The 25,592-nt window shown below is 49.6% G+C and overlaps 1 protein-coding gene across 4 annotated transcripts in view; it reads left to right on the top strand.

The window, feature by feature from the left end:
* PRKCE (protein kinase C epsilon) overlaps positions 1–24,864 on the top strand; it is a 503,885-nt gene extending 479,021 nt beyond the window's left edge. For 3 of the 4 annotated variants that reach the window (XM_025932829.2, XM_086701184.1, XM_086701183.1), the window contains one exon: positions 21,619–24,864. In XM_025932829.2, coding sequence (XP_025788614.1) covers positions 21,619–21,765 — 147 coding nt within the window. In that variant the 3' untranslated portion in view covers positions 21,766–24,864. Of the gene's footprint in view, positions 1–3,128; positions 3,159–21,618 lie in introns of those variants that run through there. The other variant, XM_086701182.1, reaches the window with a different exon arrangement.
* Positions 24,865–25,592: the final 728 nt, after the last annotated feature.

The raw sequence follows: 25,592 nt of genomic DNA, 5'->3' as shown, positions 1-25,592 counted from the left end.
TAAAGAACAAGCGTGAGGTTTCTGTGGGACTGCAGGATGGAGAAGGAGCCAGACACAGAGGAAGGAGGAGAGAAGGGTGACTCGGGAGGTCAACCCGTGACCCAGTCCACTGGTAGACAGGCCTCACCCGGCCTGGACAGGCAGGGGTAGCCGGCCTGGCGTGCAGGTGCTCCTGTGGGCCAGGGTGGAAGAGGGTCCCTGGGAACCAGCAGCAGAAGTACACCTCTGGGTGAGGGGGTCAGGCTGACCTGGAGGTCAGGTGGGACTCCACCTGGAGCACAAGGGACCCGTGCTTCCCTCCCTTGGGTCTCTCCCGAGCCTCCAGTGTGGGACAGGAGGGCAGGACTCTGCTCGCTTCCTTTGCCGAAGGGCTCAAGTAGGCTTCCTGGGGCCAGACCATCCCCTGAGAGGATGGCAAAGAGTGAGGGCAGGGGCTGTTCAGGAGCTCCCAACAATGTCCAACTGTCTGAGTCAGCATTCCCAAAGACTGAGTTCATCCTTACCTCACACGTCACCTTCTGTGCAAGTCCCTACTCACCCCTACAGAACTCCAGAGTTATCCTTAACACTGTTGGGGGTTGGGGGGGTGGGGAGGCAGGGAGAGCGTTTATCTGGCTGGTTTGAATTCCGTTTGGAAGAGAGAGGCCATCCAAAGGAAGGATAAGAAAGGAAACTTCCATTGTGCAACAGGTGTCTCTGGTCACATTTTGAGCCGAATAATGTTCCATACAGAGTTCTCAGCTACAGGTCTTTAAAGATGTATTCAAGTTCTTTTAAGTATCTGATCTCATTTATATCCTAGAGATTTGTCTCTGGAGAAATATCAAAATGGGAAAGAAAAGAATAGCCTACATCTCCTTAGCAGGTTGGAAAGGTCTGCCTGAGACTGCCCCTAAGTTGAAAGCTCTTTTCTGAAAAATGTTGATGGTACCACCCTGAGTCCTCTGTGGGCTTGTTCACAGCAGAAATGAATTTTAAGTTGAATTCAAGCCCACCACAGTGACAAACGTACTCTAGTTCCCGTGTCGGAAAGCCTTGCAAGACCCACGTGTAACTCACACAAGGTTTTAAGAAGCCAACACCCACCTCTTACTAACTCAGGATTAACCCTGGGGGGACCACGGGTAGCCAGGCCCTCCTGGCTCAGATACCAGCAGTGGGGGTGGCTATGCTCTGTAAGTAGGGCCAGTTACCAACAGGCAAAATAGATAGCCACCCACGAGTGGTCACGGGAGAGACACTGGGGGCTGAAGTGCATCCCACAGAAGTCATCTTCTGTTTACAGGGGAGGGGTTCCATCACAAGATAGGCTGTCCACCGGCTGAGGGTGTCGCATAACCTTAGGGCACATCGATGCCCTTTGAGGAGAGCTGAGAAGGAAAGGTTGTGACAGTGGGAGGAAGGAAAGTTGCTTTGGAACCTGACATTGGGAAGAAGTGGACAGGGCAGTGTGAGCTTCTTGGATCTTAGAGACAGACAGCCTCCTTGAGAAGGGAGAAGACAAGTGTGCGAGCCTTGCAATTTGGCGGTGGCCTCAAGAAGACACAGGGTGTATGTTTTAGAAGGCAGTGAGACGAGGTACACAGAAACCCTCTAATCTCCTCATGCCAACCCCCCGCCCCAGGCATTCAGTCACAGAGGGAACCCTGGGGCTCCTTTGTCTTGGGCTAGCTCCACTAGCTCCTACCCACGTCCTGTTGACATCACAGCAAAATGCCGCCACCCCCAGAAAACAGCCAGATAGCGACCACCCCACTGGATGAGCCGGCCATACCGAGTCTAAGAGCCTTGGGGGTGTCCTGCCTGTCTTGATTCAGGAGGGAGTTGGTTCTGTCTGGTGGGAGGTGCTGGAGTGAGGCCAGGTGAGGTCACGTCATCCAGGCGCCAGGGCTTAAGAAGAGCCAGGACTCCGTGGTATGTTTTCTGCATCTCCGGACTCTTCCCGCTCGCGCGGCAGGGATGAAGCTCCTCCACGGCACAGCCTGTGGTGGGAGAGCAAACCTGTACACTGCCCAGGCTGGCTCTGCTGAAGACTAGGGTGGCTCAGTCGCCCCCGTAGGGGCTGAGGATATGGCAGGTTCCCAGGCCTGGATTCCATCCCCTCCGTAGGAATCCTCGTCCCTCCAAAGATCTCACCGAGATTGTCCAAATCCCTAGCTGGCCTCTGGCCTCTGGTCCAGTTCCCTCACAGACCTCAGGTGGCTGTTGTCCCCTCCAGGCCTTTACCTTCTCAAGACGTTTGCTAAGCTTAGATTTCTGTTCCCTCGAGCCTGAGCCTCCCTGTCTAACCCCTGCCCTGACTCACCAGCTGTCATTAGTCCGACTGGATTGCCTGCCTTCGGGTTTAGGCCCATTTGCACTAACCCCCACCTCGGGACATTTTTCAGTGGCCTCTGCTTCAATGTGGGGATTTCGTCTCGTTCGTCCTGCCAACTGTCTTGTATTCTCCCGCCCTCACTTTCCCTTTTATATTCGTCCTGTCTACCCTCTGGCCACCCACGTTTGCAACTGATTTTGCACAAGCGATGTGCCGTCAACACCAAACCAAAGACTCTGTGCCACCCTTGTATTCAAATCGATTTCTGGAGGTGGCTGGCCTCACGGCAAGGGCACACAGGGTGGGTGGCAGGCACCCCAGCAGCGGTTGGGGGACTAGAGAAGCCAGTAAGGCTGGAGCCAAGGCCTTTGATGCTGGAAAAAAATCTCCCGGCATAGAGTTCATTCGTCTTTCCCACTGGGGATTTAGTTCCAAGGTGATGGCATCCTCCAGTAGCCAATAAATGTAGCACATTTTGCTTTTGTGTTACTGGTGAGCTCACCTTCTTTGGGGACCACAGAGGGCAGAGTGATGGGTTCGGTGTGTTTGAACGGCATCATGTGACCGTGCGAATGTTGGAGGTATTTTCTCGCTCCAGGCTTCTTTCCTGGGCACTCCTCTTGCACCCAAAAAGCATTAGGCTCCGAGATTATGGCTCCCAGGGCTCCAGCGCTGGAATTGGGGGAAGCCAGTGGAGGGGGGAGAGATCTGCCTCCCCAGAAACCTAGCTATCCTCAGTGAAAGCCAAGGGCAATGAGGGAAATGCCGGCCAAGTAAACTTCTCTTTGTGTACGTGTTCTCTCTTTTCAAGTTTGCTTCAGTGTGAATGTCCCTCTTTAAGGTAAGGCCTCCTGAATGGGGAGTCTGTCCAGGTAGGTGAGCCCTCTCAGGCCCGGTGACATGGAGGCCCTTCCAACCCCATGATCTGTTTCCATCCAGTTGTCCACACTGCATGGCGGGACCCTCGAGGGAGGCCTTTCCTGCATGCTCCTGCATGACCGGGCTGTGCTGAGAGAAAACCGGGAAGTGGGTTTGAGACCCTCACAACCTCACCAACATAGCAACCTGAGGAGAAGCCCTGCTGAGCAGGCAAAGGCAACCCTTTCCCCTGAAGCTCGTCAACCCACCCAGGAGACCACCTGTTAGTGGGCCCCATGAAGACAGAGTCCCAGGTGACCGGCAAAGGCTGTCCTCCTCCTCCACCTAGCAGAGCAGGGACGGGACCCGGCCAGTGCCTAGAGACATCAGTGAGGACATCCGCCCGGAATGTGTCCAGGCCAGAGTGGGAGCCCTTCATCTCCAAGAGGCGCAAGGTCCTGCAAAGAGCCAGGACACCAGTCCGGGCCTAGAGGGCATCATGGGAAATGTCCAGGAAGCTGTTTCTGGCAGTTGGCCCAGGTAGTGACATGGCACAGTGGACTGGTACCGGCTTTGACCGCAGAGAGACTTGGGTTGGAACAAAATTGCTGTCGTGGGTTAGCCGTGTAAGCCCGGGAGTTCACTTCATCTGCAGACCCCTGGCCTCCTTGGGCCTGAGCTCCTTATCTGTAAAATAGGGATAAAAATATCCACTCATAAAATTATGAACAGGATTAGATAAACCTGTAGATTCCCTATGAATTTTAGTTCTTCTCTCCAGTCACCATCCCCACCCAGCCTGTCAAAGCCCCTCCTTCTCCCGCTTGCGTCAGGAATCAAGAGCTAAGGAGGCAGTGCGGTGTATGGAGGCTAGGCTGTGGAATCAGAGGCGGCCAGGTTCCAACTAGGGCTGCAGGATCTTGGGAGAGTCGTCTCACCTCTCCGAGCCTCAGTGAGCCGATCCATAGAACAGGGATACTAGTATGTACCACGTCGAATGTCTGTGAGGAGTGAAAAGCAAATCAAGTGAAGTGATTAGCACATTCCTTGGGATACCGCGGGTGCTGGGACAGAGCTAAAGCTGACAGTACTGGAGACCCCGGGGGTCTAAGCCAAGGGGGCTAGAGAGGGCGCAGTTCCCGGAGAGGCCAGGGGTTCACATGAGGGATGACACCATGTGGTCGGGGAAGCTGCCATTGCAAGGCAGAGGACTAGCAAAGAGCACCATCCAGTCCCCGCAGGGAGCCTTCTGGAGTTTCATTCCGGCCCTGCCCCTGGTCTGGGATGGGAGAGCACAGGGAGACAGGAGATAGGGCAAGACAGAGACTCACCCCGGCCCTAATGCCCCTTGAGGAACCCCAAGTTTCCCCGCAGGGTCTGTCCCCCTTTTACGGTGTGACCTTGCCACCACCTTTACTTCCCCTGCCCCTGTCTTCACTGGTCTTGTTTGCCGAGCACAGTCGTGCAGCCCAGCCCTAAAGTGCTGGCAGTCTGATGAGACCCCATGACCGTGGCCGTAGGAGCACGGAGGGTTCCCAAGTGTTTCTAAGCTAAACAGCCTCAGTGGGGCATCTTTGACTCTGCACAAGGGATTTCTCTGTCTGGGAATTCTGCTTGCAGGAGCGTTCCTATAGCCCAACCTGCACATCACTTTGGTGCTCCCACCCACTACCCTAGGGGAGGAATTTGAGCCCTGGGCTGGGCTGGGCATTTCTGTAAGCTCCGAAGTTTTCATTTATAACTTCATAGCTGTTCAGTTGAGATTTGCCTTCATGGGTTCATCGAACTAGTGTATATTGAATTTAATCTCCTCCCCACCCCACTAGCACCTGAGGTAACACACACAGCCTGCTGGGGAGCGTGGGACCTACTGGGCTGTGTGTGACTGAAGGAAGGAAGGTTCTCCAGAGGAGCTGGATCTGGGCAGAGAAAGCCAAAAAGGATTAGGGACAGAGAGCTACCGGGAAGAGGCATGGCAGCAGGGGAGGGCAAGGCAGGATTCACGTCAGGTCTTTTCAGCGGGAATTTAGTGAGCATGTACTTTGTACCCTCTGTGAAGCTGTAGGGGAGAAGGCTGGTTGACTTAAGAAGAATCACCTATAGAGGCGCCTGGGTGGCTCAGCTGGTTAAGTGTCAGACTTCAGCTCAGGTCATGATCTCACAGTTCGTGAGTTCAAGCCCCACATCAGGCTCTGTGCTGGCAGCTCGGAGCCTGGAGCCTGCTTCGGATTCTGTGTCTCCCTCTCTCTCTGCACCCCACCCCCCAATCATGCTCTGTGTCTTTCTGTCTCTCAAAAATAAACATTAAACAAAATTTTAAAAAAAAGAAAGAAGAAGAATCCCCTGAATGCTACCATCCTGAGGGGCTTGGGGAATACCAGGCACAGTACAAAATGCAGGCCTTGACTCAGGGCAGGGGTCTTGGGGTTTGCCTCTTAAGGTTAGGGGGCAGGGAGGAAAGGTGATGTGAAGAGGAAAGCCTCCCTGGACAGGCCAGCTGGCAGGGCCTCTGTGGGCCACAGGAGCCACTGGCCACTTGCAGTCTCATAGAAGGTCCCTCCCGGGGTGGTGGTCTGGCAGCCAGGAAAAGAGGGGCAGTGGTCCCAGGCTGGATAATGTGCATCGAAGTAGAAGCAGATAGAAGCTCAAACCTTCCCCAGGTGGGGGGCTTAGGCCTCCAGGCCTCCAGCCAGCATTTGCTCTCTGAGGGGTGCAGACACCAAGGGAGACTGTGCACCAAGGGGTTGGGGGTGTTCCCCACCCATGCCAGGCTCCAAGGGGGCACAGCTGGCTATCAGGGAGGAAAGAAGCTCTTGGAAACCCAGCTTGCATTGGGGGATGGGGGCATTAGTGCCCTGTTTACTCCCCACTGTTTGTGCCAGGTTAGTGGATGGTAACAGAATTGGATTTAGCTTAAACTCGACACTCAGACATTCTTCTGGAATTCTGGGATTTGACAAACACACATCAGGTCTGTGGCACATCATTACAGTTCCAATCAGCCTCACTCTCAGAGGGAGGTGATCCCGGCCTGCGGGACTCAGACCCCCACGTTATTCTGGCCTCTTCTTTCTGGGACCTGCTCCACCCCAAAGGGGTTTTATCGGTGCACGGAGCTTGAATGTCAGGTGTGTGAGCCCCACTAGGTGTGGAAGAAGGTCAAGAATGGCAGGGACAGTGAGATATGATACTCGCCTTGAGTAGGGAGATGGGAAGATAAGCCCACAGAGGGCTTACCAACTGCTGTGACTCGGGAAATAAAGCAGACCTTGACTTGGGGCTTCAGCCAGACTTCCTCCCCACCCCTCCCGCATCTTAGCCAGTATTTGGAAACCACAGGTGGTCTTCCTGGGGGAGGCATGGCAGATTCAGGCTACAGGTACCCAGGCACCTGGGATGTGGGTGATCCGCCAAAAGTTTCAGAATATAGTCACCCCAAAACATGAGATTCCAGAATTTAGCCCCCACTTTGTATCAGAGGCAACGAGCTAAGAGGAAAACACTGGACAGGGCTGGGTGCTGGTCCCTCTGTTTTTTATATCTTTGAGACTCGGAGCAAATCACTGAATTTCTCTGCTCCCTTCCTATAAAATGAGGGACTTACATAATCCCTAAAATGTCTTACAGCCTATGAGGGCAGGGATTGGAGGTTTTTGGAAATCAATTTTATTATAATAAAATTTACATAGAATAAAATTTAACCCATTTAAAATGTGCATTTTGACGCATTTTAACAAATGGATGCACCCATGTTACACCAGCACAGTGAAAGAAGATCTCTACCCCAAACTGTTCCCAGGTGCCCTGTGCCCCAAGGCAGTCCCTGATCTGCTTTCTGTCACTGGAGAGTAGATCTGTCTTCTAGAGTTTCGTGTGTGTGTGGGTGTGTGTGTGTGTGTGTATATACGCACACATATATATGGAGCCGTGTAGTGTGTGCTGTTTTGTGATTTTGTGTCTGGCTTCTTTCACTCAGCATCCATGTGTGTGAGATTTAGGAATTATATTTTTAATTTTTTACCATGGAAAACGTCAAACGTGTACAGAAGTAGAGAGAATCCCCATGTGCCCATCACCCAACACCAACAACTAGCCTGCTCTGGTTAATTTGTCAGGGGAGGGATTTTTATCTGTTTTGTGCACAGCAGCGTCCTCAGCAACTCCCGGCACGTAGTAGGTGTTGTAACATATACTGTGAATGAATGAATAAGTTCTATAAATCGCCAGTGTTTTTCCAGAGAATACTTCTCTCTTAGCTCCAGCTCTAAATTCTCTTGTCACCTTTTATGGCCCAAGATCTGTTCCAGTTTATGCCTCAGAATTTAGGGTGATAAGATCCTGCATTGGGAAACCTGGAAGTGTTGAATGGTAGGAGAGGTGGGTGACCTCATCTTGACTTGAGAGGCATATATTCGGGTGTTTACAGTTCCCGTTTCAAAGCCAGCAGGCAGAGCAACAATACATTCCGGGCCAAGAGAACTGATTTCTATCTAGAACATTTTCATAAATAAGGGGGGTGGTATTGGTGAGTGGAGGAACAGGGCTTTTGCCAGGACCAGATTGAAAAGTTTCTTTGGGCACCAAAAAGTCCCTGGAATTAGATAGATGTCAACCCAACAGGCGTCAACCATGACACTGCTTTGAAAAGTAGATGCTACATGAAAAAGGCCTGCACGATTAGAAGCAGAATGGGGCCAGGTTTGCCGCTGTGGGCCTCCCCACTTTCAGCTGGAGAACGCAGGCTCCTGATGCATAACCGGGCACAGGTCCTGCCGCGGCACGTCCCGCTGTGTGGGGCCAGCTCCCTGCAGAGCCCAGCTCGAGCGCTCAGGCCTCAGGCGGGCCACAGCATGTAGGGCGCTGTCTCCTCCTGAGCCTTTTTATGGCTGGCTATCCACCCAGGTTTTCCGCGTGTTGTCAGTTCCAGACACCCCAACTGAGTGCCCCTTTGTCCTACTTCAGGGTCTCCGCAGCAGTAGGGTGTGAAGTCAATTTAAGGAGTCAGGTGAAGAAAAAAGTGTAATAAAGACTAAGATAGGGTAGAGTAGGGTCAGGTCAAGTAAAATCAAACAGAATAGAATAAGTAGGATATCATGGGACGCCTGGGTGGCTCAGTTGGTTAAGCGTCTGACTTCGGCTCAGGCATGATCTCGCAGACCGTGGGTTCGAGACTCGCATCGGACTCTGTGCCGACAGCTTGGAGCCTGGAGCCTGCTTCAGATTCTGTGTCTCCCTCTGTCTCTCTGCCCCTCCCCCTCTCACACTCTGTCTCTCTCAAAAATAAATGAACATTAAAAAAAGTTTTTAAAGAATAAGTAGAATACCAGACTATAGCACGGAATGCAATCTAGGTAAACTATGGCTTGCTGAATCATTTCTTGCGCTGATGGGATGAGGTGATGTGCACTAGGTTATAGACAAAATGTCTTTCTTACTGTTGGTCATACTAAAAAGTTCTGAAGGGCTAGGCCCCTCTTCGCTCCTCATGTCTAAGAAATGACCCCATGAGCTGTAGTGGGGACGGTGGCTTCATGTACAGGGAAGATTGCAGGTGTGCGTTTGTAATGCAAATAACAAGGCTATTGGTGGAAAGCTCTGAACAGCGTGCCTGTGCTGGGCTCCGTGCAGCAGCCCATCGTGCACATGAACGCATCGATGCCTCTCGGAGGGAGGCAGGACGGCACATGTCAGGAGCATGGGCCTTGGTGTTAGGACACCTGAATTCAGTCCCGGCTGCACCTTGGGCAAACTGTTTCCCAGTCTCTCCAGCGGGGTCTCTGGCAGTGCTCGCTACCCTAGGGAGGGGGTGAGCAAGAGTGAATCAGGCAGGGGAAACAATTAGCGCAGAGCCCGGCACCTGAAAAACCCTCCATCCGTGGGCTTTAGTGACGTTTTCATGTGTGGAAACAAGTGTGCCAGGCTCTGTACGACGACGCTAAGAATACAAGAGAGATGCCCAGTGCGTCATTATTTAGCGCTAGTTATGAGGAGTACCAGGAAAGAGAGGCACGGGACAACCGAGGGGTATGGGGGGGACCAGCCTAGGCTGGGAATGGTTCCCCAGGAAAGGGAACTGATACAAGGGGCATTTCCTTCCCCACATGGCAGCGCCAGACCCTGTCTTTAGTGGCAGAATGGAAGCCTTGTGGCCTCAGGAATGGTTTCAGAACTCCTTTACAGCATTTTGAGAGGGCAGTGGACTCTCCCTTATTCTCATTGCTGGTCTCAGAGGGCAGGCTCACCTTTTGAACAAAGCCGTTGCACTTTGCCATCCTCTGGGGATGCAGCAGGGTCCATTTAATTAACCGGGAGCTGGCAAGGCCCCAGCTCTGAGCCAGGCAGCGCTGGTGAGATGCCTGCCTCACCGGGAAGCCAAGATTTACAGGCCACTTAGAGGCACCTCCAGGCTGGTTATAAACTCCAGACTGAATGTCATCAAGCACCTGTGTGCACCGTACAGACAATGAGGACTTCTCCCTAGCCACGTGGCTCAAAATGACTCTTGGCTGAAATGTATGCATTATGCATTTGTCACCAAATTTTAGAATCAAATTGTCACAGCCAAAGGTGTGCATGTGGGTGGACTTTGGAAGGCCCGAAGGGTTCGAGCAGGTAGAAGTACCACCCTTCAGAGCCGCACAGAAATGCCTCCTTCCCCAAAAGGAATGAAGAAATGCTGTCTGTGGAGTTAAGACTGATACAAATGACTTCACCTGGCCTTAAAAGAACCTTCTGGAAAGAGCCTCAGATAGGGGTGCCTGGGTGGCGCAGTCGGTTAAGCGTCCGACTTCAGCCAGGTCACGATCTCGCGGTCCGTGAGTTCAAGCCCCGCGTCGGGCTCTGGGCTGATGGCTCAGAGCCTGGAGCCTGTTTCCGATTCTGTGTCTCCCTCTTTCTCTGCCCCTCGCCCGTTCATGCTCTGTCTCTCTCTGTCCCAAAAATAAACGTTGAAAAAAAAAAAAAAAGAAAGAGCCTCAGATACACAGTCTGTGTCTGGGGGACTTTTCCCAATCATTTTCATAGAGTCGCTTCAGCCTTCCGGCAGAGCACTGAATACACCAGAGGGAACGCCCCGTGCTGGGGACCCCCTCGCCATGGTCCAAGGGGACAATTCATGTCCTGAGAATCTTTCTTCTCTATGTGGATTACTCAGAGTTATCATACGTTGGACAGATTCAGGCTTTATTCAAAGGGAAACTTTCAAATCTGTGGTTCTTAGCAATCAAATCACCGCCCCTTCAAAAATCTGCTGCAGTGAGATGTTTCCACATGCACAACATGCTGTACTATACGAGGCTCACGGAAGCCCTGAAGTCCATTCCCTAGCACAAGGCTTTGCAAATTGGCCCACAGGCTGAATCCAGCCCACTGCCTCTTTTTGTTCAGCCCTCGATCTAGGAATGGTTTTCACATTTTTCTTAAATGGTTGAAGAAGAATGTTTCATGACACATGAGCATTATATGAAGTTCGAATGTCAGTATCCATATGTAAAGTTCTGCGTCCATATGTAAAGCCACACTTGTGCAACTGTCTGCAGCTGCCTTTGAGCGACGACAGCAGAGTGGAGTGATTGTAACAGAGCCCGTGGCCCACAAAACTTAAAGATTTACTGTATGGCCCTTTGGAGAAAATTTGCCACCCCTGCTTTAAGAGGCTTGCTTGAAATACATTACTTAAAATAATTGAGCTGTATGCAGTGCCCCGGGAGACTCAGTTGTTTAAGTGTCTGACTCTTGGTTTTGGCTCAGGTCATGATCTCATGGTTCGTGGGTTTGAGCCCGTGTCAGGCTCTGTGCTGACGGTGCAGAGCCTGCTTGGGATTCACTCTCTTCCTCTCTCTCTCTGTCCCTCCTCTGCTCTCGCTCTCATAATAAATAAACTTAAAAAAAATAATTGAGCTGTAAAATTTAGAGGTAAAAGCGACTTTGAAAATCACCTTGATGAGCTCCCCACTTGACCATGTTAAGCAGGGGACTCCAGGGAGTGGTGTCTTCGGCTCTCCTTTTAAAGTTCTGTGGGTTTTGGGGCACCTGGGTGGCTCAGTTGGTTAAGCATCGACTTCAGCTCAGATCATGATCTCACTGTTTGTGAGTTCGAGCCCCACCTCAGGCTCCGTGCTGGCAGCTCAGAGCCTGGAGCCTGCTTCGGATTCTGTGTCTCCCTCTCTCTCTGCCCCACCCCCACTTGCGCTCTGTCTCTCAAAGATGAATAAATGTTAAAAAAAAATTTTTTTAATAAAATAAAAATTAGGACCCCTAATGTGAAAATGTAACTGGAGCATTTCTTGACATTCAGAAGCCCTGGAAGCCCCGGGTGTTGTTCCTACAGGGGTCATCACCGTGTGGTGCCCACCGTGCCCCAGTCTCTAACGGCTCCAAGTTCCCCAGGCTCCCCCCACACACACTCACACCCTGCTCGTTACAGAGGAGAGATGACATCACAGCCAGCAGCGCCAAAAGTAAAATTTGTCTTCTTTCTTCTTCTTGTTTTTCTTATCTTGCTTTATTCTTGAAAGTTTAAAGATGGCCCACCAGGATATATAAAGGACATACTCTAAATATAATATCAGTGAAAATGAGGAAAGAAAAACAAAGGCAGGAAGACAAAAAAAAAAATCAGGAATGTTCTTTGTGGGAGTGTCACACATGTGGCTCTTAGCTTTTGAGAGCAGACTGTTAATTGTAGGGCAGAGTGGGGGGGGGGGGGCGAGAAAGCACCCAGGGTGTCCAGGTGAAATAGTGACTGTTCTGTGCACCAAGATCAAGTAGAAATCGCTCTCAAGGATCATCCCAAAGACAGTGCTGTTTGTTCTAACCATACAGTTGTGATAAATAATGATGAGGAAGCAATGCTAATAATTTACATTTCTTCTATGCCATGTGCTGTTCTCACCACTTAAATGTATTATTTCACTTACTCCTTATAACGAATATACAGGGAGGGCTACCAGCATCCCCATTTTACAGATGATGAAAGTAAGGCCCAGAGAAGACCACGTGATTTGCCCAAAGCCGCAAAGCTGGAGAGAAGCAGAAGTGAAATCCAGGCAGTCTGGCCACAGAGCTCTCGTGCTAACCTACTGAGCTGCACTGCCTCTCAGAGGCAGCACCTGGAGACACCAGTATGCTTCCCAGTGAGCTCTTGGATGTCCCAGTTTATAAAGGCTAATATCAAATAAGGAAAGGAGGGCATGAAATTGAGAAGGAATGCCAATATACAGTGTGAACTTGAGAGGAAGCCAAATCCACAGCAACTACAGCCCTACATAGGCTTTTAAGCCACAAAAAGGCCTTTTGAAACTGCCAAGGAAAAGAAGGAAGAAAGGGACCCACTGCTCCTTTACACAGAGGGACCCAGTCAGGCTGCCTGTCGGGATCACTTGGGAAGCTTTAACACATACACAGGTCTGGGCCACACCCCTGGATGGTCCAATTAGTGAGGTGTGGGGCAAGGCCCAGGTGTCCATGTGGGCGCACTGTTGGATTTTTTGTTGTTTTTTTTAAGTTTTTATTTTACTCCCCCTGGGGCTCATCATGACACGTGCCCTCCTTCACCCTCACTTATCTCCCCCCTGGTAACCAGCAGTTTGCTCTCTAGAGTTGAGAGTCTGTTTCTTGGTTTGCCTCCCTTTTTTCTTTTTCTTCCCCTTGTTTTGTTTCTTAAATTCCACATATGGTATTTGTCTTTCTCTGACTGACTTATTTCACTTGCATTATACTCTCTAGTTCCATCCATGTCATTGCAAATGGCAAGACTGCATTCTTTTTGTGGCTGAGTAATGTTCCAGTATGCGTGGGTGTGTGTGTGTGTATGACCTCTTCATTCATCAGTCAGTGGACACTTGGGCTGCATCCATATGTTGGCTCTTGTAAATAACACTGCTGTAAACTTAGAGGTGCATGTATCCCTTTGAATTAGTGTTTTCTTTGGGTAAATACCCAGCAGTGATTACTCCATCACAGGGTAGTTCTATTCTTACCTTTTTGAGGATGCTCCACATTGTTTTCCAGAGCAGCCACGGCCAGCTTGGGTTCCCACCAGCAGTGCACCAGGGCTCCTTGTCCAGGTTCCCTTTGTTTCTCATGCACAGGCAGGATGGAGAACTGCTTTGTTACCAGTGACAAAAAGCAAGGCTGTTACCTTGTCTCTAACTTTTCCCCAAAGAGAAGTCTCTTAGAAGTACAAAGATTAGGGCAAAACCCAGTAAAGATGAACTGATTTCCAAGGGAGAAGTAAGTCATTACAAGCCAGAAATAAGTACCAAAATAAGAAGAAATCAAAGTCAAATGCAAATCAGTTGCACTTGATAAAGCTCACCTGGGGAGCTAGGACAGGCCATTCCCTGGGCGGGATCCCTGAGCAGTGACACTGAATCTCTGATGTGGGGCCAGCATCCCTGTTATGTAAAGTTCCTGGCAGTCCAGTGTGCAGTCACTGGTCTAGGCCCAGGTGAACTACATGTCAGGTTACTAAAAAATCTGCTGTGCCCACTACTTGGTAATTTGGATTTCCAGAATCCAGCAGTGACACCAAGCGATGGGAGATGGGCAGACAGTCTCCCCGTATTCAAAAATAGGTAAAATGTAGATTTGGGATACTTGGAGGTAGGTGCTGTTAAAGCAATTTGTAGAAGTTTTTATGAAAAGATATTTTGTGAACACTGGGGGAAAATGGTGATCACTTGGAGCCAATTAACTTCATTTCTAGACCAATAGACCAGAGAAATGCAACAGCGTTAGGTGTCTTTATTCCAGCAAAGCAATTGAAAGTCTTTGATATCATCCTCCTGAACAAGATGGGAAATGTGACCATGCCTGGGTGCCTGGGTGGCTCAGTTGAGCACCTGACTTTGGCTCAGGTCATGATCTCGCAGTTCGGGAGTTTGAGCCCCACATCAGGATTGCTGCTGTCAGTGAGGAGCCTACTTCAGATTTTCTGTCCCCCTCTCTCTGCCCCTTTCCCACCTGTGCTCTCTCTCAAAAATAAATAAACATTTTTTAAAAAGTGACCTTGTCTGGTCAATTCACAGTGGATTTAACCATAATGCCCCCAAAGTCTGCTGGGGTGCCTGGATGTTGGCTTTGCAAGAGGGCTGTTTGTAGAGGGCAGGCCAGAAGGGTCCAAGCCTGAGCCTGCCTTACATGGTATTTTTATACATGTCTTACTGGAGTAATGGGAGGCATGCCAGTCATATTTTAGGATGACACAGAGTTGAAGGATATAGCAGACAAGATGGATGATAGAATTAACATTATATTCCCATAGTATTTTCACGTTTACATGAGCTTTGCTTATATGCTCTCATAGAGCCCTCAGCAAGCTAGGCATATTTATTATCCCTACTTTGTTGGTAACAGACTGAGATCAGAGAAGTAAGTTACAAAATCATTATTTATGACTATCTCAACAAGCTGGAAATAAGCACCAAAGTAAGAAGAAATCAGAGTCAAATGCAAAGGATTACATCTGATTCAAAACAATCTATTTCAGAAGATTGACATTTGTATCAGTTGCCTAGGGCTGCCCAAACAAAGTGTCGTAAACGGGGTGCCTTAGAACAACAGAAACCTATTATCTCACAGTTCTGGGGAGGAGAAGTCTTTAATCAAGCTGCCAGCAGGGCCTTGGCGCCCCCACAGCCTAGAGGTGGTGGGGAGAGTCCTCCCTTGCCTCTGTCAGCTTCAGGTGGCTCCAGACATTCCTTGGCTTGTGGCAACATCTCCGTTCTTCAGGTGACATTCTCCATGTCTCTGCACGTGGGCTTCCCTCTGTGCAGGTCTGTCACTGTTCAAACTTCCCTTTCTTGTAAGGACCCCAGTTACACTGGGTGAGGGCCCACCCTCATGACTGCATCTCAACTGGATGACATCTGCATGGACCTTATGTCCAAATAAGGTCACATTCTGAGATACCAGAGCTTAGGAATTTAACATCTCTTTTTTGGGAGATGCAGTTCAACCCATAATAGGGTCACACTCACTGGATAGGTAACACGAAGAGCATCATTGATTTATCACAGCTCCCTGAGAAATGGAACTAGGCATCGGATTAACTTGAGGGTTCCTACCAAGTAGAAGGTCATGCCACAGCACTTGGCATTGCTCAGGCCAGAGTCAGGAGTGGAAAGGTCAGCTGTGGCCACTACATGCTAAGAAGGAGGTGGATTTTAAAAAGGAGGGAGCCACTGAGGGCTCAGGGCAGGATAGGTGCCATAAAAGCTCCATGGGCGGCCGAGTGCCAGGGGAGCCCGTACATCTGGCTCTGATTTCTATAAAGAAAATCCCGAAGTGTGACCAAGTCTCGGTTAACAAGATCAAGAGGGGAAGAAAGGAATGGAAGGTTATGTTTGGAGCAATTTCTAGGTAAATGATCGTTAACTTGAAATTCTGTTCCAGCCCTCATTTTTGCCAGGCAAGGCGTTATGCAGTTTTACATCCTTTGTTTCATTTAACTTCACATGTAGTAAGCATGGGTGCATTAACATACACACGTATACGCTGTTATTTACAATGTGGGGGTATAATGAATAGATATGTGTCTACAAAGATTTGTTTAATAGAGAGCAAGCATTCTAATTATTTAAAGTCTTGCCTTTTGTTTTCAAGTATGTAAAAGAGCCAAGTGGAGCTTAGGCGAGAATTTTGACATTTCAAAGCTAGGAGGAATTTGGGGTTTGACTGCTCTGGTGAATGAAATTATTTCAAGCAAATGAATATTTGCACATCATCTGCTGTGCCCTAGGTGTCTTAAGGTATCTGAGAGGAGGCTGTGACACACATAGCATTTTAGAAGGGGCCAAATGCATGATCCAGAAAGTGCTGTGGGAGCTGGGAGGAGGGTGAGATTGGGTAAGGTGGCTGTCAGGGAACTCCGAAGAGGGACTCGGAACCTGATGTGGGCCCAAGACCAAAAAAAGCTGGCATTTTGGAGACTGTGTGGAGACAGCATGTTCCCCCCTCCCCCATTCTGATTGTGTGCGTGGATCAGAGTGACCACAACCTGTGCTCTCGTCATGCCCGGAAGAGGTAAAGAGGTGTGGGCAGGGACCAGCGAGGTAGCCACATGAAAGCCAGCCCCATGCCCCAGCTGGTGAGATTAGGGAGTTTTCTCGGTGCTTCAGAACAAAGTCATCTGTTGATCTCGTAATCAGATGAAGACAGAAGCAGAAATCGCTGGCTCTTCTGAAAGCTGGTGTTTATGACTTCAGTACAGTGAGAGAAAGAATTGCGCCAGCCAGACAGGAAGCAGGCATTCAGGCCGCCTGCCCATGTCCGTGCTGCGATCCAAGCACTACCACAGCCGGCTGATCCCCCAAGCCCTCGGCTGCCTCCGGTGATTTATAAGGCAGGCCCAGTGGCTCTGCTTCTCAGTTGCAGTTTCTCAAAAGGATCTGGAGGGACCTGTAACTGTTTCCATAACCTACCTCACTCCCCCGTTGGAGATACCAAAGGTAGGCCCTTGCCCCAGAGTCAGCCCCGGACCTCTCAAATCCCAGACCTTATCTCTCTCTCGGAAGGGATGCCAGAGGGAAGGGGAGTGTCATTTTCCTCTAACATCAGCCACAAGGGTTAGTGTCATAAAGTCCCCTTAGCCCATCTGTCTTTGATGGAATTTTCCCAAACCCTGGTTGAACCTGTTTGTGTTGGTCTCCTGCCAGCAATCAGGGAACCCCAGTGCCCCAAGCTGACTGCTGCTCAGAGAGGAAACCCCATGAAGTAGGCCTAAGTCTGCCTGTTTCTCTGGGCTGCCCCTCGCTAGGCCCCTCACAGATCAGACCTCAGCCATCTCACCACGTCACCTGCCCCCCCCCCCTGACGTGAAAAGCCCATCTGGTAGAACAGCTGCCAGTGGTCCTGAAGCCAGAGCACTTACCTGGCTCTGGATACAGTAGAAGCAAGAGCAGTACATTCACTCATTTCTCAGCAGCTATTTATTGAGCACTCACTGTGTGCCAGGCAGTGCACTAGGATGGGGATGGGATGTGAGTTCAACCCAGTTCCCATCCCCAACAAACTCACAGATTAGTGGAAAGGAGGAGGATGTGTGTGATCAGGGCTGTGATAAGGCAGGAGAGGGCTCCTGGGTGGCGCAGTCGGTTGAGCATCTGACTCTTGGTTTCTGCTCAGGTCGTGATCCCAGTGTCGTAGGATTCAGACCTGTGTCGGGCTCCGTGCTGAGCGTGGAGCCTGCTTAGGATTCTATCTCTCCCTCTGCCCTTCTTTCCTGCTTTAGTGCACTTACTCACTCTCTTGCTCTCTCTTTCATAAAAAACAAAAAAAGAGAGAGATGATGGAGCACCCATAAGAGGGGTGGAAGGACAGGAAGGCTGCTTGAAGGAAGGCCATCTAAGCCTGGTTGGGAAGGGTGAGCAATTCAGCTGGGTGATGAGGACATGGGACAGAGGCAGGGGTGGGAGAGGGGGTTCCAGGCACAGGCTTGGAGTCAGGGGAAGCCAGTGAGTCCAGAGAACCTCATGGTCCAGCAGGGCCCAGAAGCAGTGGGGAGCTATGTGGGGATAAGACCCTGAAGGACCTTAGAAGTAGAGGACTGTAAGACCCTGGGACTTTTCCCAAGGGCAGTCAGGTGCCATTGGAAGAATCTCAATCTCTGGACAAAGCACTGGGATGTTCAGGTAGACCCTAGCTCTGCACTCATTCAGCATTTGGAGGCATACAGATAAACGTAAGACTCAGTCCCTCCTTCGAGAAGCTCATGGCATCAATGGGTAGGTCACACAGACTGTGTTGGGTAGCAACCAAGCTGTCTATGATGTGTGCCCGTGGCACACAGTTGCTAAGACTTGGAGGTGCATTTATTGGGTGCCCATTACATGTTGGAGTCTGCACTGAGGCACCTAACATCTGATGTCTCATTGAGTCCTCAAGGCAATCTATAGAGTGCCTGTCACTACCCCCATTTTACAGATGAAAAAACTAAATCTCAGAGAGTGACCTCACAGTGTCATATAGCCAGGAAGGGGCAGTACCAAGATAAGAGGTCAGCTAGTGCTCTCTGTCCTCCTCCGTGTCGCCCCGCTAAGTGTGGGACAAGCATGTAGGATGGGCTTCATGAAGGAGATAAAGACTGAAGAGGTCCCAGGGTCACCTCTCAGGCTCCACACTGTGGGCTAAGAGTCTAACATTTAGACTCTAGGGGAGGCATATGGGAAGACTGAGGATCTAGGTCAACGGGGAATGTCTCTGGGGGGTTGTCCATCTGAACCTTGGAGTTGAGTCTTATGCTCACTCACAGGGAGGCCCCAGCTTTTCAAAGAATAAAATCGGTGAATAAAGGATATAATGCCCAATCCCCTCCACATTGAGGATGCTATGCTGTCTACGTGCTGTTAATAGGGAGTGGTGTTTCCCAGAGATATTTGCTTTGGAAAACTTCTCAAGTCTCTAAGGTTAATGGTCAGGAATTGCACATAGTGGGGATCTTGGCTTCTTGAATTGGAAATGAGTAACTGACCTGCATTCAAAATGTTTCCAAGGAAAGCAGGGCCTGGGCCAGTTTGGATAAGGGGGCGAGCAAGGCAAGTATGTCTTTCTCTAGAGCTCTTAAAGAATGGCACCCATTCACTGAAATGCCACCCATGATTCTGTGACCCCTGGAGAGCCCAAAGCTGACTTGGTGGTGCCCCAAAATAGCATGAAATGGAGCTAGAGGTCCTCTGGGAAGGACATCCCTTGCTGTGCTGACCGAACCTGGTTGCCTGGTACACAGTCAGTGAGTGATGAAATTCAGACGTCCTGTGGAATCTAGCTCCGTCACTATGCTCAGCCGACCTCAGGCAATGAAGCCAGTTTCCATGGACACTAATGACTGAAAAGGTGAAGCATAAACAAGTAAGCATACAGGGAAGGCCAGTGCCCGAGCAGTTCCAGATTTCTCAACGTTCCTCATCCCAAGGGCAACACACACATCCTTCAGGTCCTGTTTCCATCCCTTGGATTTTCTGTATCTCTCTTCTGTCTCCCTTCTGAGGTGTCCGAGACCCACTCAACTATGCAGCTCAAGCCCAGAGAAAATACACGAAGCAGGACTGATGTGGCCGAAAGATCCAGTCATCCCTGCTGTGTGCTATCCTCCTGATTCTGATCTCAGCCTGGGATGGTCTGAACACATGCCCCCTCCCCCCAGCCAAGCTCGCCCAGTACAGGTTACCCACTCTCACCCCGACCCACAGCTTCTCCTGCCGCACTCACCCACTGGCAAGCCCTTCTGGCTCCAGGCCTAGCAGTCTGGCCTGAATGTCTCCGGGTGGACTTTGATCCTTGCCACGTCTTTCCATTTCTCCAGTGTCCAGCTTTCTAGACATTCTATGCAAGCAGCATCATGCAGGGATCTGGATTTGAATCCAACTCTGCTCTTAACTAGTTGGGTGACCCTGGTTACCAAATCTCTTTGAGCCACAGTGTCTCCATCTGTAAAATCAGGGTAATAGTATCTGCCTGTTCTAAGGATCAAATAAGGAAACAAATGGGCAGGTGCTTTATAAACTATAAAACCACAGTTCCCAAACCGTGTCCTGCAGAACTCTGCATCTGAGACGGATGTTAAGCTATTCAGGAAAGGGGTGCCTGAGGTGGGGTGGGGGGGCCTCAGTCGGTTGAGCGTCTCACTCTCGATTTCGGCTCCAGTCATGATCTCACGGTTCATGGGATTGAGACTCGAGTCAGGCTCTGTGCTGACAGCACAGAATCTGCTTGGGATTCTCTCTCTCGGTCTCTCTGTCTGTCTGTCTCTCTCTCTCTCTCTCTCTCTCTCTTTCTTTCTGCCCTTTCCCTGCACATGTGCACTCTCTCTCTCTCTCTCAAAATAATTAAATTTTTTAAAAAAGCTATTCAGGAAAAAGAAATTTTCATGTCAAGTTTGAGGAAGGCTGTTCTAAACAAAGTGAACCAGGTTTCTTGACCCTATGACATCTCAGAGCCTTTAATTTGCCACTGTATGTGGCAAACCTCCAAGAGCAGGGTGCAAAAATAGCTTTGTCTCTAAACCACCTTTTTCATAGAGTATTATTAACATCTTTTAGGTTACTAGCTTCCACAGAACAAAGCTTATATTAATTAATATTCCTCCTACAAATAATAATGCTAATCTTTCCACAAGATTTATTCCATCATCCAGGTCACTAATCCTGGGTAACACCAGTTAATCAGCACCTGAAAGGGTATTGCCAGAGCTCCTTCAATCCTCTGGGCATTGTGCCATGTAGTGCAGGGCGAGGGGGGCGGGCGTTGAAGGCCTCCGCAGTCGGACTCACTCTGCCTCCCTCCATCCCCATGCTGGACTCCACCCCGGGCAACTCAGTGAACCCTGTTCTACATCTTCCGTGTTCCCACCTCCCCACCCACCATCTTTGTCCCACCTCTCCCTGCCGAGGTGACTTCTTCCCCTCTCTGCCAACACAACCGTAATTCATTCTTCAGGTCCCAGCCAAGTCTCGACTTCTCCATGGAAGTTTTTCTAACTATTGCAGCATGTGTTCTAGACAGTAGTACTGGCTCCCAGATCAACTGGAAGTCCTGAAAGGCAGAGAGAATATTATTTACACTTCCAGATTTTTCTCCAAAAGCCAGGATTTGTTTGTTTGCTGCTCTCCATCCCCCATGGACCATAAGCCCTATTTCGGGAACTTGAGCCTCTAACTGGGTATGGGTCCTTCGGGGCTGGGGAGTCAGTGCAGTGGCGGGTTCTTCCACATGGCCATTCATTCAGTAGATGCTTACTGTAGGGAACCCAAGGTTGAGTAAGACAAGGCCCCTGCCTTTAAGGAGCTCTTGGTCAAGGCAAATAGCCACAATTCGTTGCAAGTCAGCATGTTGAGTGTAATCATGGAAAGAATGTAGGAGCACAAAATAGGGTTCGTGGTGGATGCAGGTAGGGATCAAGGCAGGCTTCCCAGAAGACGGTCCCCTGCCCCCACTCCACTCATCCTCCTACTTAGAAGAGGTCATATGGAGCAGACCTGGCAAGGTTATGGAGGTCTACCTGGAGACAAGAAAGACCACTGGAGACTCCATGGGAGAGAGATTCAAGTTTGTTCCCCAGGTCACAGGGATGGAGGTCTCGATGGAGCCAGAGGGTTAGATTAGCAGGGGGAGTACGGGATGAGAGCTATGCATCCCACGCTCCCAAACACGCGTGCTCCACCCCCACACGGCAGTCTGTGGGAATCCCACTTCCCTGCTTTTCCATCATACCCTCTCACCCCTTCTTCCCTCTCACCTGGACTCATTCTTCCTTTCCAAGTCCTCTGCCACCTCCTGGTCCTGGGGCCATCCGTCGTGACCTCATTGGAGCAGCCCCGTGTCTTCTCTCAGTAGCTAGAGGCCTGCTTTGGTGAGAGGCTGGTCGGTGTGATGCCCACTCCCTGTGGGGGGGCCCCGGGAGGAAGGTCAGCCTGGAGTCAGTGCTTTCTCTTTTCTTCTCACAGAAAACCAAAAGAGACGTCAATAACTTTGACCAAGACTTTACCCGGGAAGAGCCCGTCCTCACGCTCGTGGATGAAGCAATCGTGAAGCAGATCAACCAGGAGGAATTCAAAGGCTTCTCCTACTTTGGCGAAGACCTGATGCCCTGAGAAGCTGTTCCAGGTGGAGTTTGGTGACGCTGCAGGAAAGGGTGCCGAGAAGAGTCCTATTTCTGGAGGCTCAGAAGGCCTTGAACTGCCTCTCCTGTTCTCCAGAGCCCCAGTCCCTCGTCTACCCTCTATTTATTGTGTTCCCTCACCCCAGGCGGGCTCCTCCCTCTTCCACCTGGGGACCAGAAGGCACTCTTGGTTCTTGTCTCACCAGTGATGCAGAATCGCATGGGGTCAGCGGTCGGCTGGACACACTGCGTGTTTGGTCTGTTGGCAAGCCCGTTTCCCCTCCTCGGGGGCTGCTGGCAGCGAGGCAGCGAGGCAGCTTCGGTTCTTTTACTTCAAAGAGCAACAAGAAAAGCAAACAAGAAGGGCCTGGCCGTGCTATTGGACATAGGGGTTCGATCACTCTCACTTCTGAGAGCCTCGGTTCTGAGGCTCCCACTTTTGAGAGCCTGCCGCCCTCCGCCCTTCTGTCCAGGAGAGACAGGTGCTTCTTTGGCATGGGGGTGGGTGCCCTCGAGGCGCGCTATGGTGGAGGCACACCGCGAGATGCATGAGTTGGCTGCCCGTGTTCGGCAGAATGGCCAGCGCTGGCTTGCTTCGGTTGTAGCTCTTGGGCATGCCAAAGTTGTGAGAGCATGTGTCTCGTGAAAGAAATCACTCTTTGTAGAAAAAGAAATCGGATTTTGAACTCGGTTAACATTTGAAGAATATATCACCAAATTGGCTTTCTAATCGGCCAAATGATATAAATTCCAATATTAACGCAGGTAGATATTAAAGGGCTATTATACAATGAGAAACCAACTGTCCAGGGTTTAGGCTGTTAACGTTTTTGTGGTTTGTGGCACATGGGGGCTGGATGAATTGAGAGAGAAGAAAACAAGTAATGCTCCTCATTCTTCAAATTCTGCCTGAACACAGAGGCCACCGCAGCAATGGCCAAGACCCTGAGGTTCTAGGAAAACTCACTCCCAAATTCTCTTTCCAGTTTCGTTCTGAGTTCCCAGCATACGCTCTATTTATTTCCTGCAACGGTGTGTTACTTTTGCGCACTTCTACGAAGAATTGGTAGTACTGCTGTGTTGTGTTTTTTAGACGTTAAACATGTAAAGTTAAATATGAAATCTCTGCTTTCGGAGCAGCCGAATGAGGCTAAACGTGGGTTATGCGGAGGGAATCCAGAGACGGAACAGCAACTTATCTGCAAACTGCCAATGTGGCGAGACGTGCTCGGAGTTTTGTTTCTGTGTGACATGCAAATGGCAACTCGTGTGGGACACTATTTCATGGATGTGATGTTACCTCCTGTAGATATGCTAACAGTGTTACATTCTTTGATTTCCAAGGGTTCTCTGTGGCTTTGTGTATATGTTTCCCGGAGGTTATTTGATTATCTATTTTACCGAACTGATTTTAGCAGGGAATGGAATCCATTCCAACTGTTGCACGCGGATTTCCCAGCTGCCCCTAAATATAGATACGTGTGAGTGGCAAAGTGGCACTAATGAAGCTTTTTGCCTTTTGTACATTTGAGATTTTTGTATATAGTGTTTGCTGCAAGGCCTGTGGAATTAATTCATTGAACTTAGAGGTATCAACTGCTGCATGTTCAGGCATATTATAAAACTTTAGTCTATGAAAGAATAATTATAATAATGTCCAGGTGCAATACTCTGTAAGCGTATTGGTTCAAGTTACCAAGAGATAAGGTGTGTTTCTTTTTCAAGGATGGGGAGGAGTCCTTTGTATTGTTTATTTCATTTTGGTTTATCTCAAAAGACGTAAACATATAGTAAGCTACATTAAATCTCATATACAGTTCTCCTGTGCTCTATTATGCCCTGAGAGGGATGGGGAAGCGAAAGGAATGTTTTCGATGGTGGTTTCGAAGCTTGGACGGTGACCAGCTCGAGCCCATAGAAGGTTGGTGTCCATATTTGCATCTGGTTGGCCGTAGCCTTTGTTATTACTAAGGATGACATTCAGTTTCCTTTTGTTTTTATTTTTGAAAAACTCAGGTGTAGTTATGATCCGTTCTTATGATACTTAGAAATACTATTACTCTATCAGTTTGTGTGTTTGGCATACCAGTGAAGTGAAGAAGAACAGATTAACTTAATTTCTCTTCGGTAACTTGACGTACTGGGGGAGAGACTATCTTCCGGAGTTGAGTACAAGCACAGAAACATCTTCACGGTGGCATCATCTCAGTTTTTAAGAAGACGTGACAATACTGCCCATCATACTCCTGCATCACTACTGCTCTGTTTCTCCTCTGCTTCCTTCACCACGATGAACCTGGAACAGCCAAGCAAGCTCTACCTGCAAGACGAGCGGCCTGCTTCAAGGCCCCAGTGGCGTTCCCATGTCAGCAGGGCTCGGGCCCTTCCTACAGGACAACTGGCATTTTGGCTGCAGAGTCAAGTAATACATTCCACCCGGCAGCTCCAGGCAGTCATTCGCGGGGTGCCTGGCCCAGAGATGCCCCCTTCCAGCACCGAAGCTGGGCTGGCTGGGATGCCTCCTGCTTGGGGCCGGAGCTGATCAGTTCTCTCACAGGCGGGTTCAAATCCCATGTCGTCTATAGAAAAAAGCTTGTGTGTTCCTCGAGTATTCACTGTTTCATTTCAATTTTCACAAGGCTTAGGAAGCGGACACACTATTACATTTCTTTCTAATCTATCCAGCTCTTGAGTGCAAAAAAAAATGCCAAAAAATATATGAAGGATAGCTGTTCTCCTGTGTTCTCTCATTATGGACTTTGTGAAGTGGAAACATCGTTTTTTCCTCCAAAGGTGAAAAAAATGCATTCTTGCTTTAAAAAAAAAAAAAAAGAAGGCTAAAAAATTACCTCTTTTTAAATTATGTGCAAAATAATTCTGGCTAAATATAAAATGTACTCAATTTTAGGGGTTTTTTTGTATTGTGATGCTTTATTTGTACATTTTTTTCCTTTCTGGATGTAATTTTAATCTCTTGCCATTCATTAGTGTTATTTCATTGTAAACATTATTGTGCCAAATGTACTGTATTCAAAAGGATGTGAATGTGTATTGTTTCAGAACCTAATAAATACAATGGCGTTAAATCTTATTTCTCGGCTCCAATGAGCATTTCTTTATCTTCTTTGGGAGTGGCAGCGTGGCACCAATGAAGCTTTGTGCCTTTTGTACATTAGGGATTCCAAATCTGAAACCTAGGCACGGTTTCGGCTTTCCCCTTCCCTTTGAAGCTGCACAAAGGAGGGGCGCCTGGGTGGCTCAGTCAGTTCAGTGTCTGACTTCGACTCAGGTCATGATCTTGCGGTTCGTGGGTTCGAACCCTGCACCCGGCTCTGTGCTGACAGCTCAGAGCCTGGAGCCTACTTTGGATTCTGTGTCTCCCTCTCTCTCTCTGCCCCTCCCCGCTTCCTCTCTCTCTCTCTCTCTCTCAAAAATAAATAAACATTAAAAGAGAAGAATATGCACAAAGGATGCAAATGGCCGTACTGGCCCACCCAGCCTCACCTCTGTGCTTCTGGGACTACCACCATCGAGATGGAGGGGGCCTGAGTAGATCAGATGTGGCTCTGGGCTGTCTGGGCGCAGAGCGAAAGCACGCAGTCGGCCTGGGAGTGCTGGAATTTGGGCAAGCAAAGCAGGCAGCACCCTCATTCTTATTTTTCTAGCAAAGCAAACACCGAATCTTCTTGAAGCCAGTGCCCATTCAAGCCTCATCAGGACTCAGGTTCTGGCCGGTCGCTCAGAACTTCAGGCTTTTGGAGTCCAGGAAACTCCTTCAAGACTGGGGCCCCTTGCAGGCTGGTCCCGGAGCATGACTGG

This window comes from Puma concolor, chromosome A3, assembly GCF_028749965.1.
Source record: "Puma concolor isolate L17-30 chromosome A3, mPumCon1.1.hap2, whole genome shotgun sequence".
NCBI lineage: Eukaryota > Metazoa > Chordata > Mammalia > Carnivora > Felidae > Puma > Puma concolor.
This window is presented reverse-complemented; position numbering and strand designations above follow the sequence as displayed.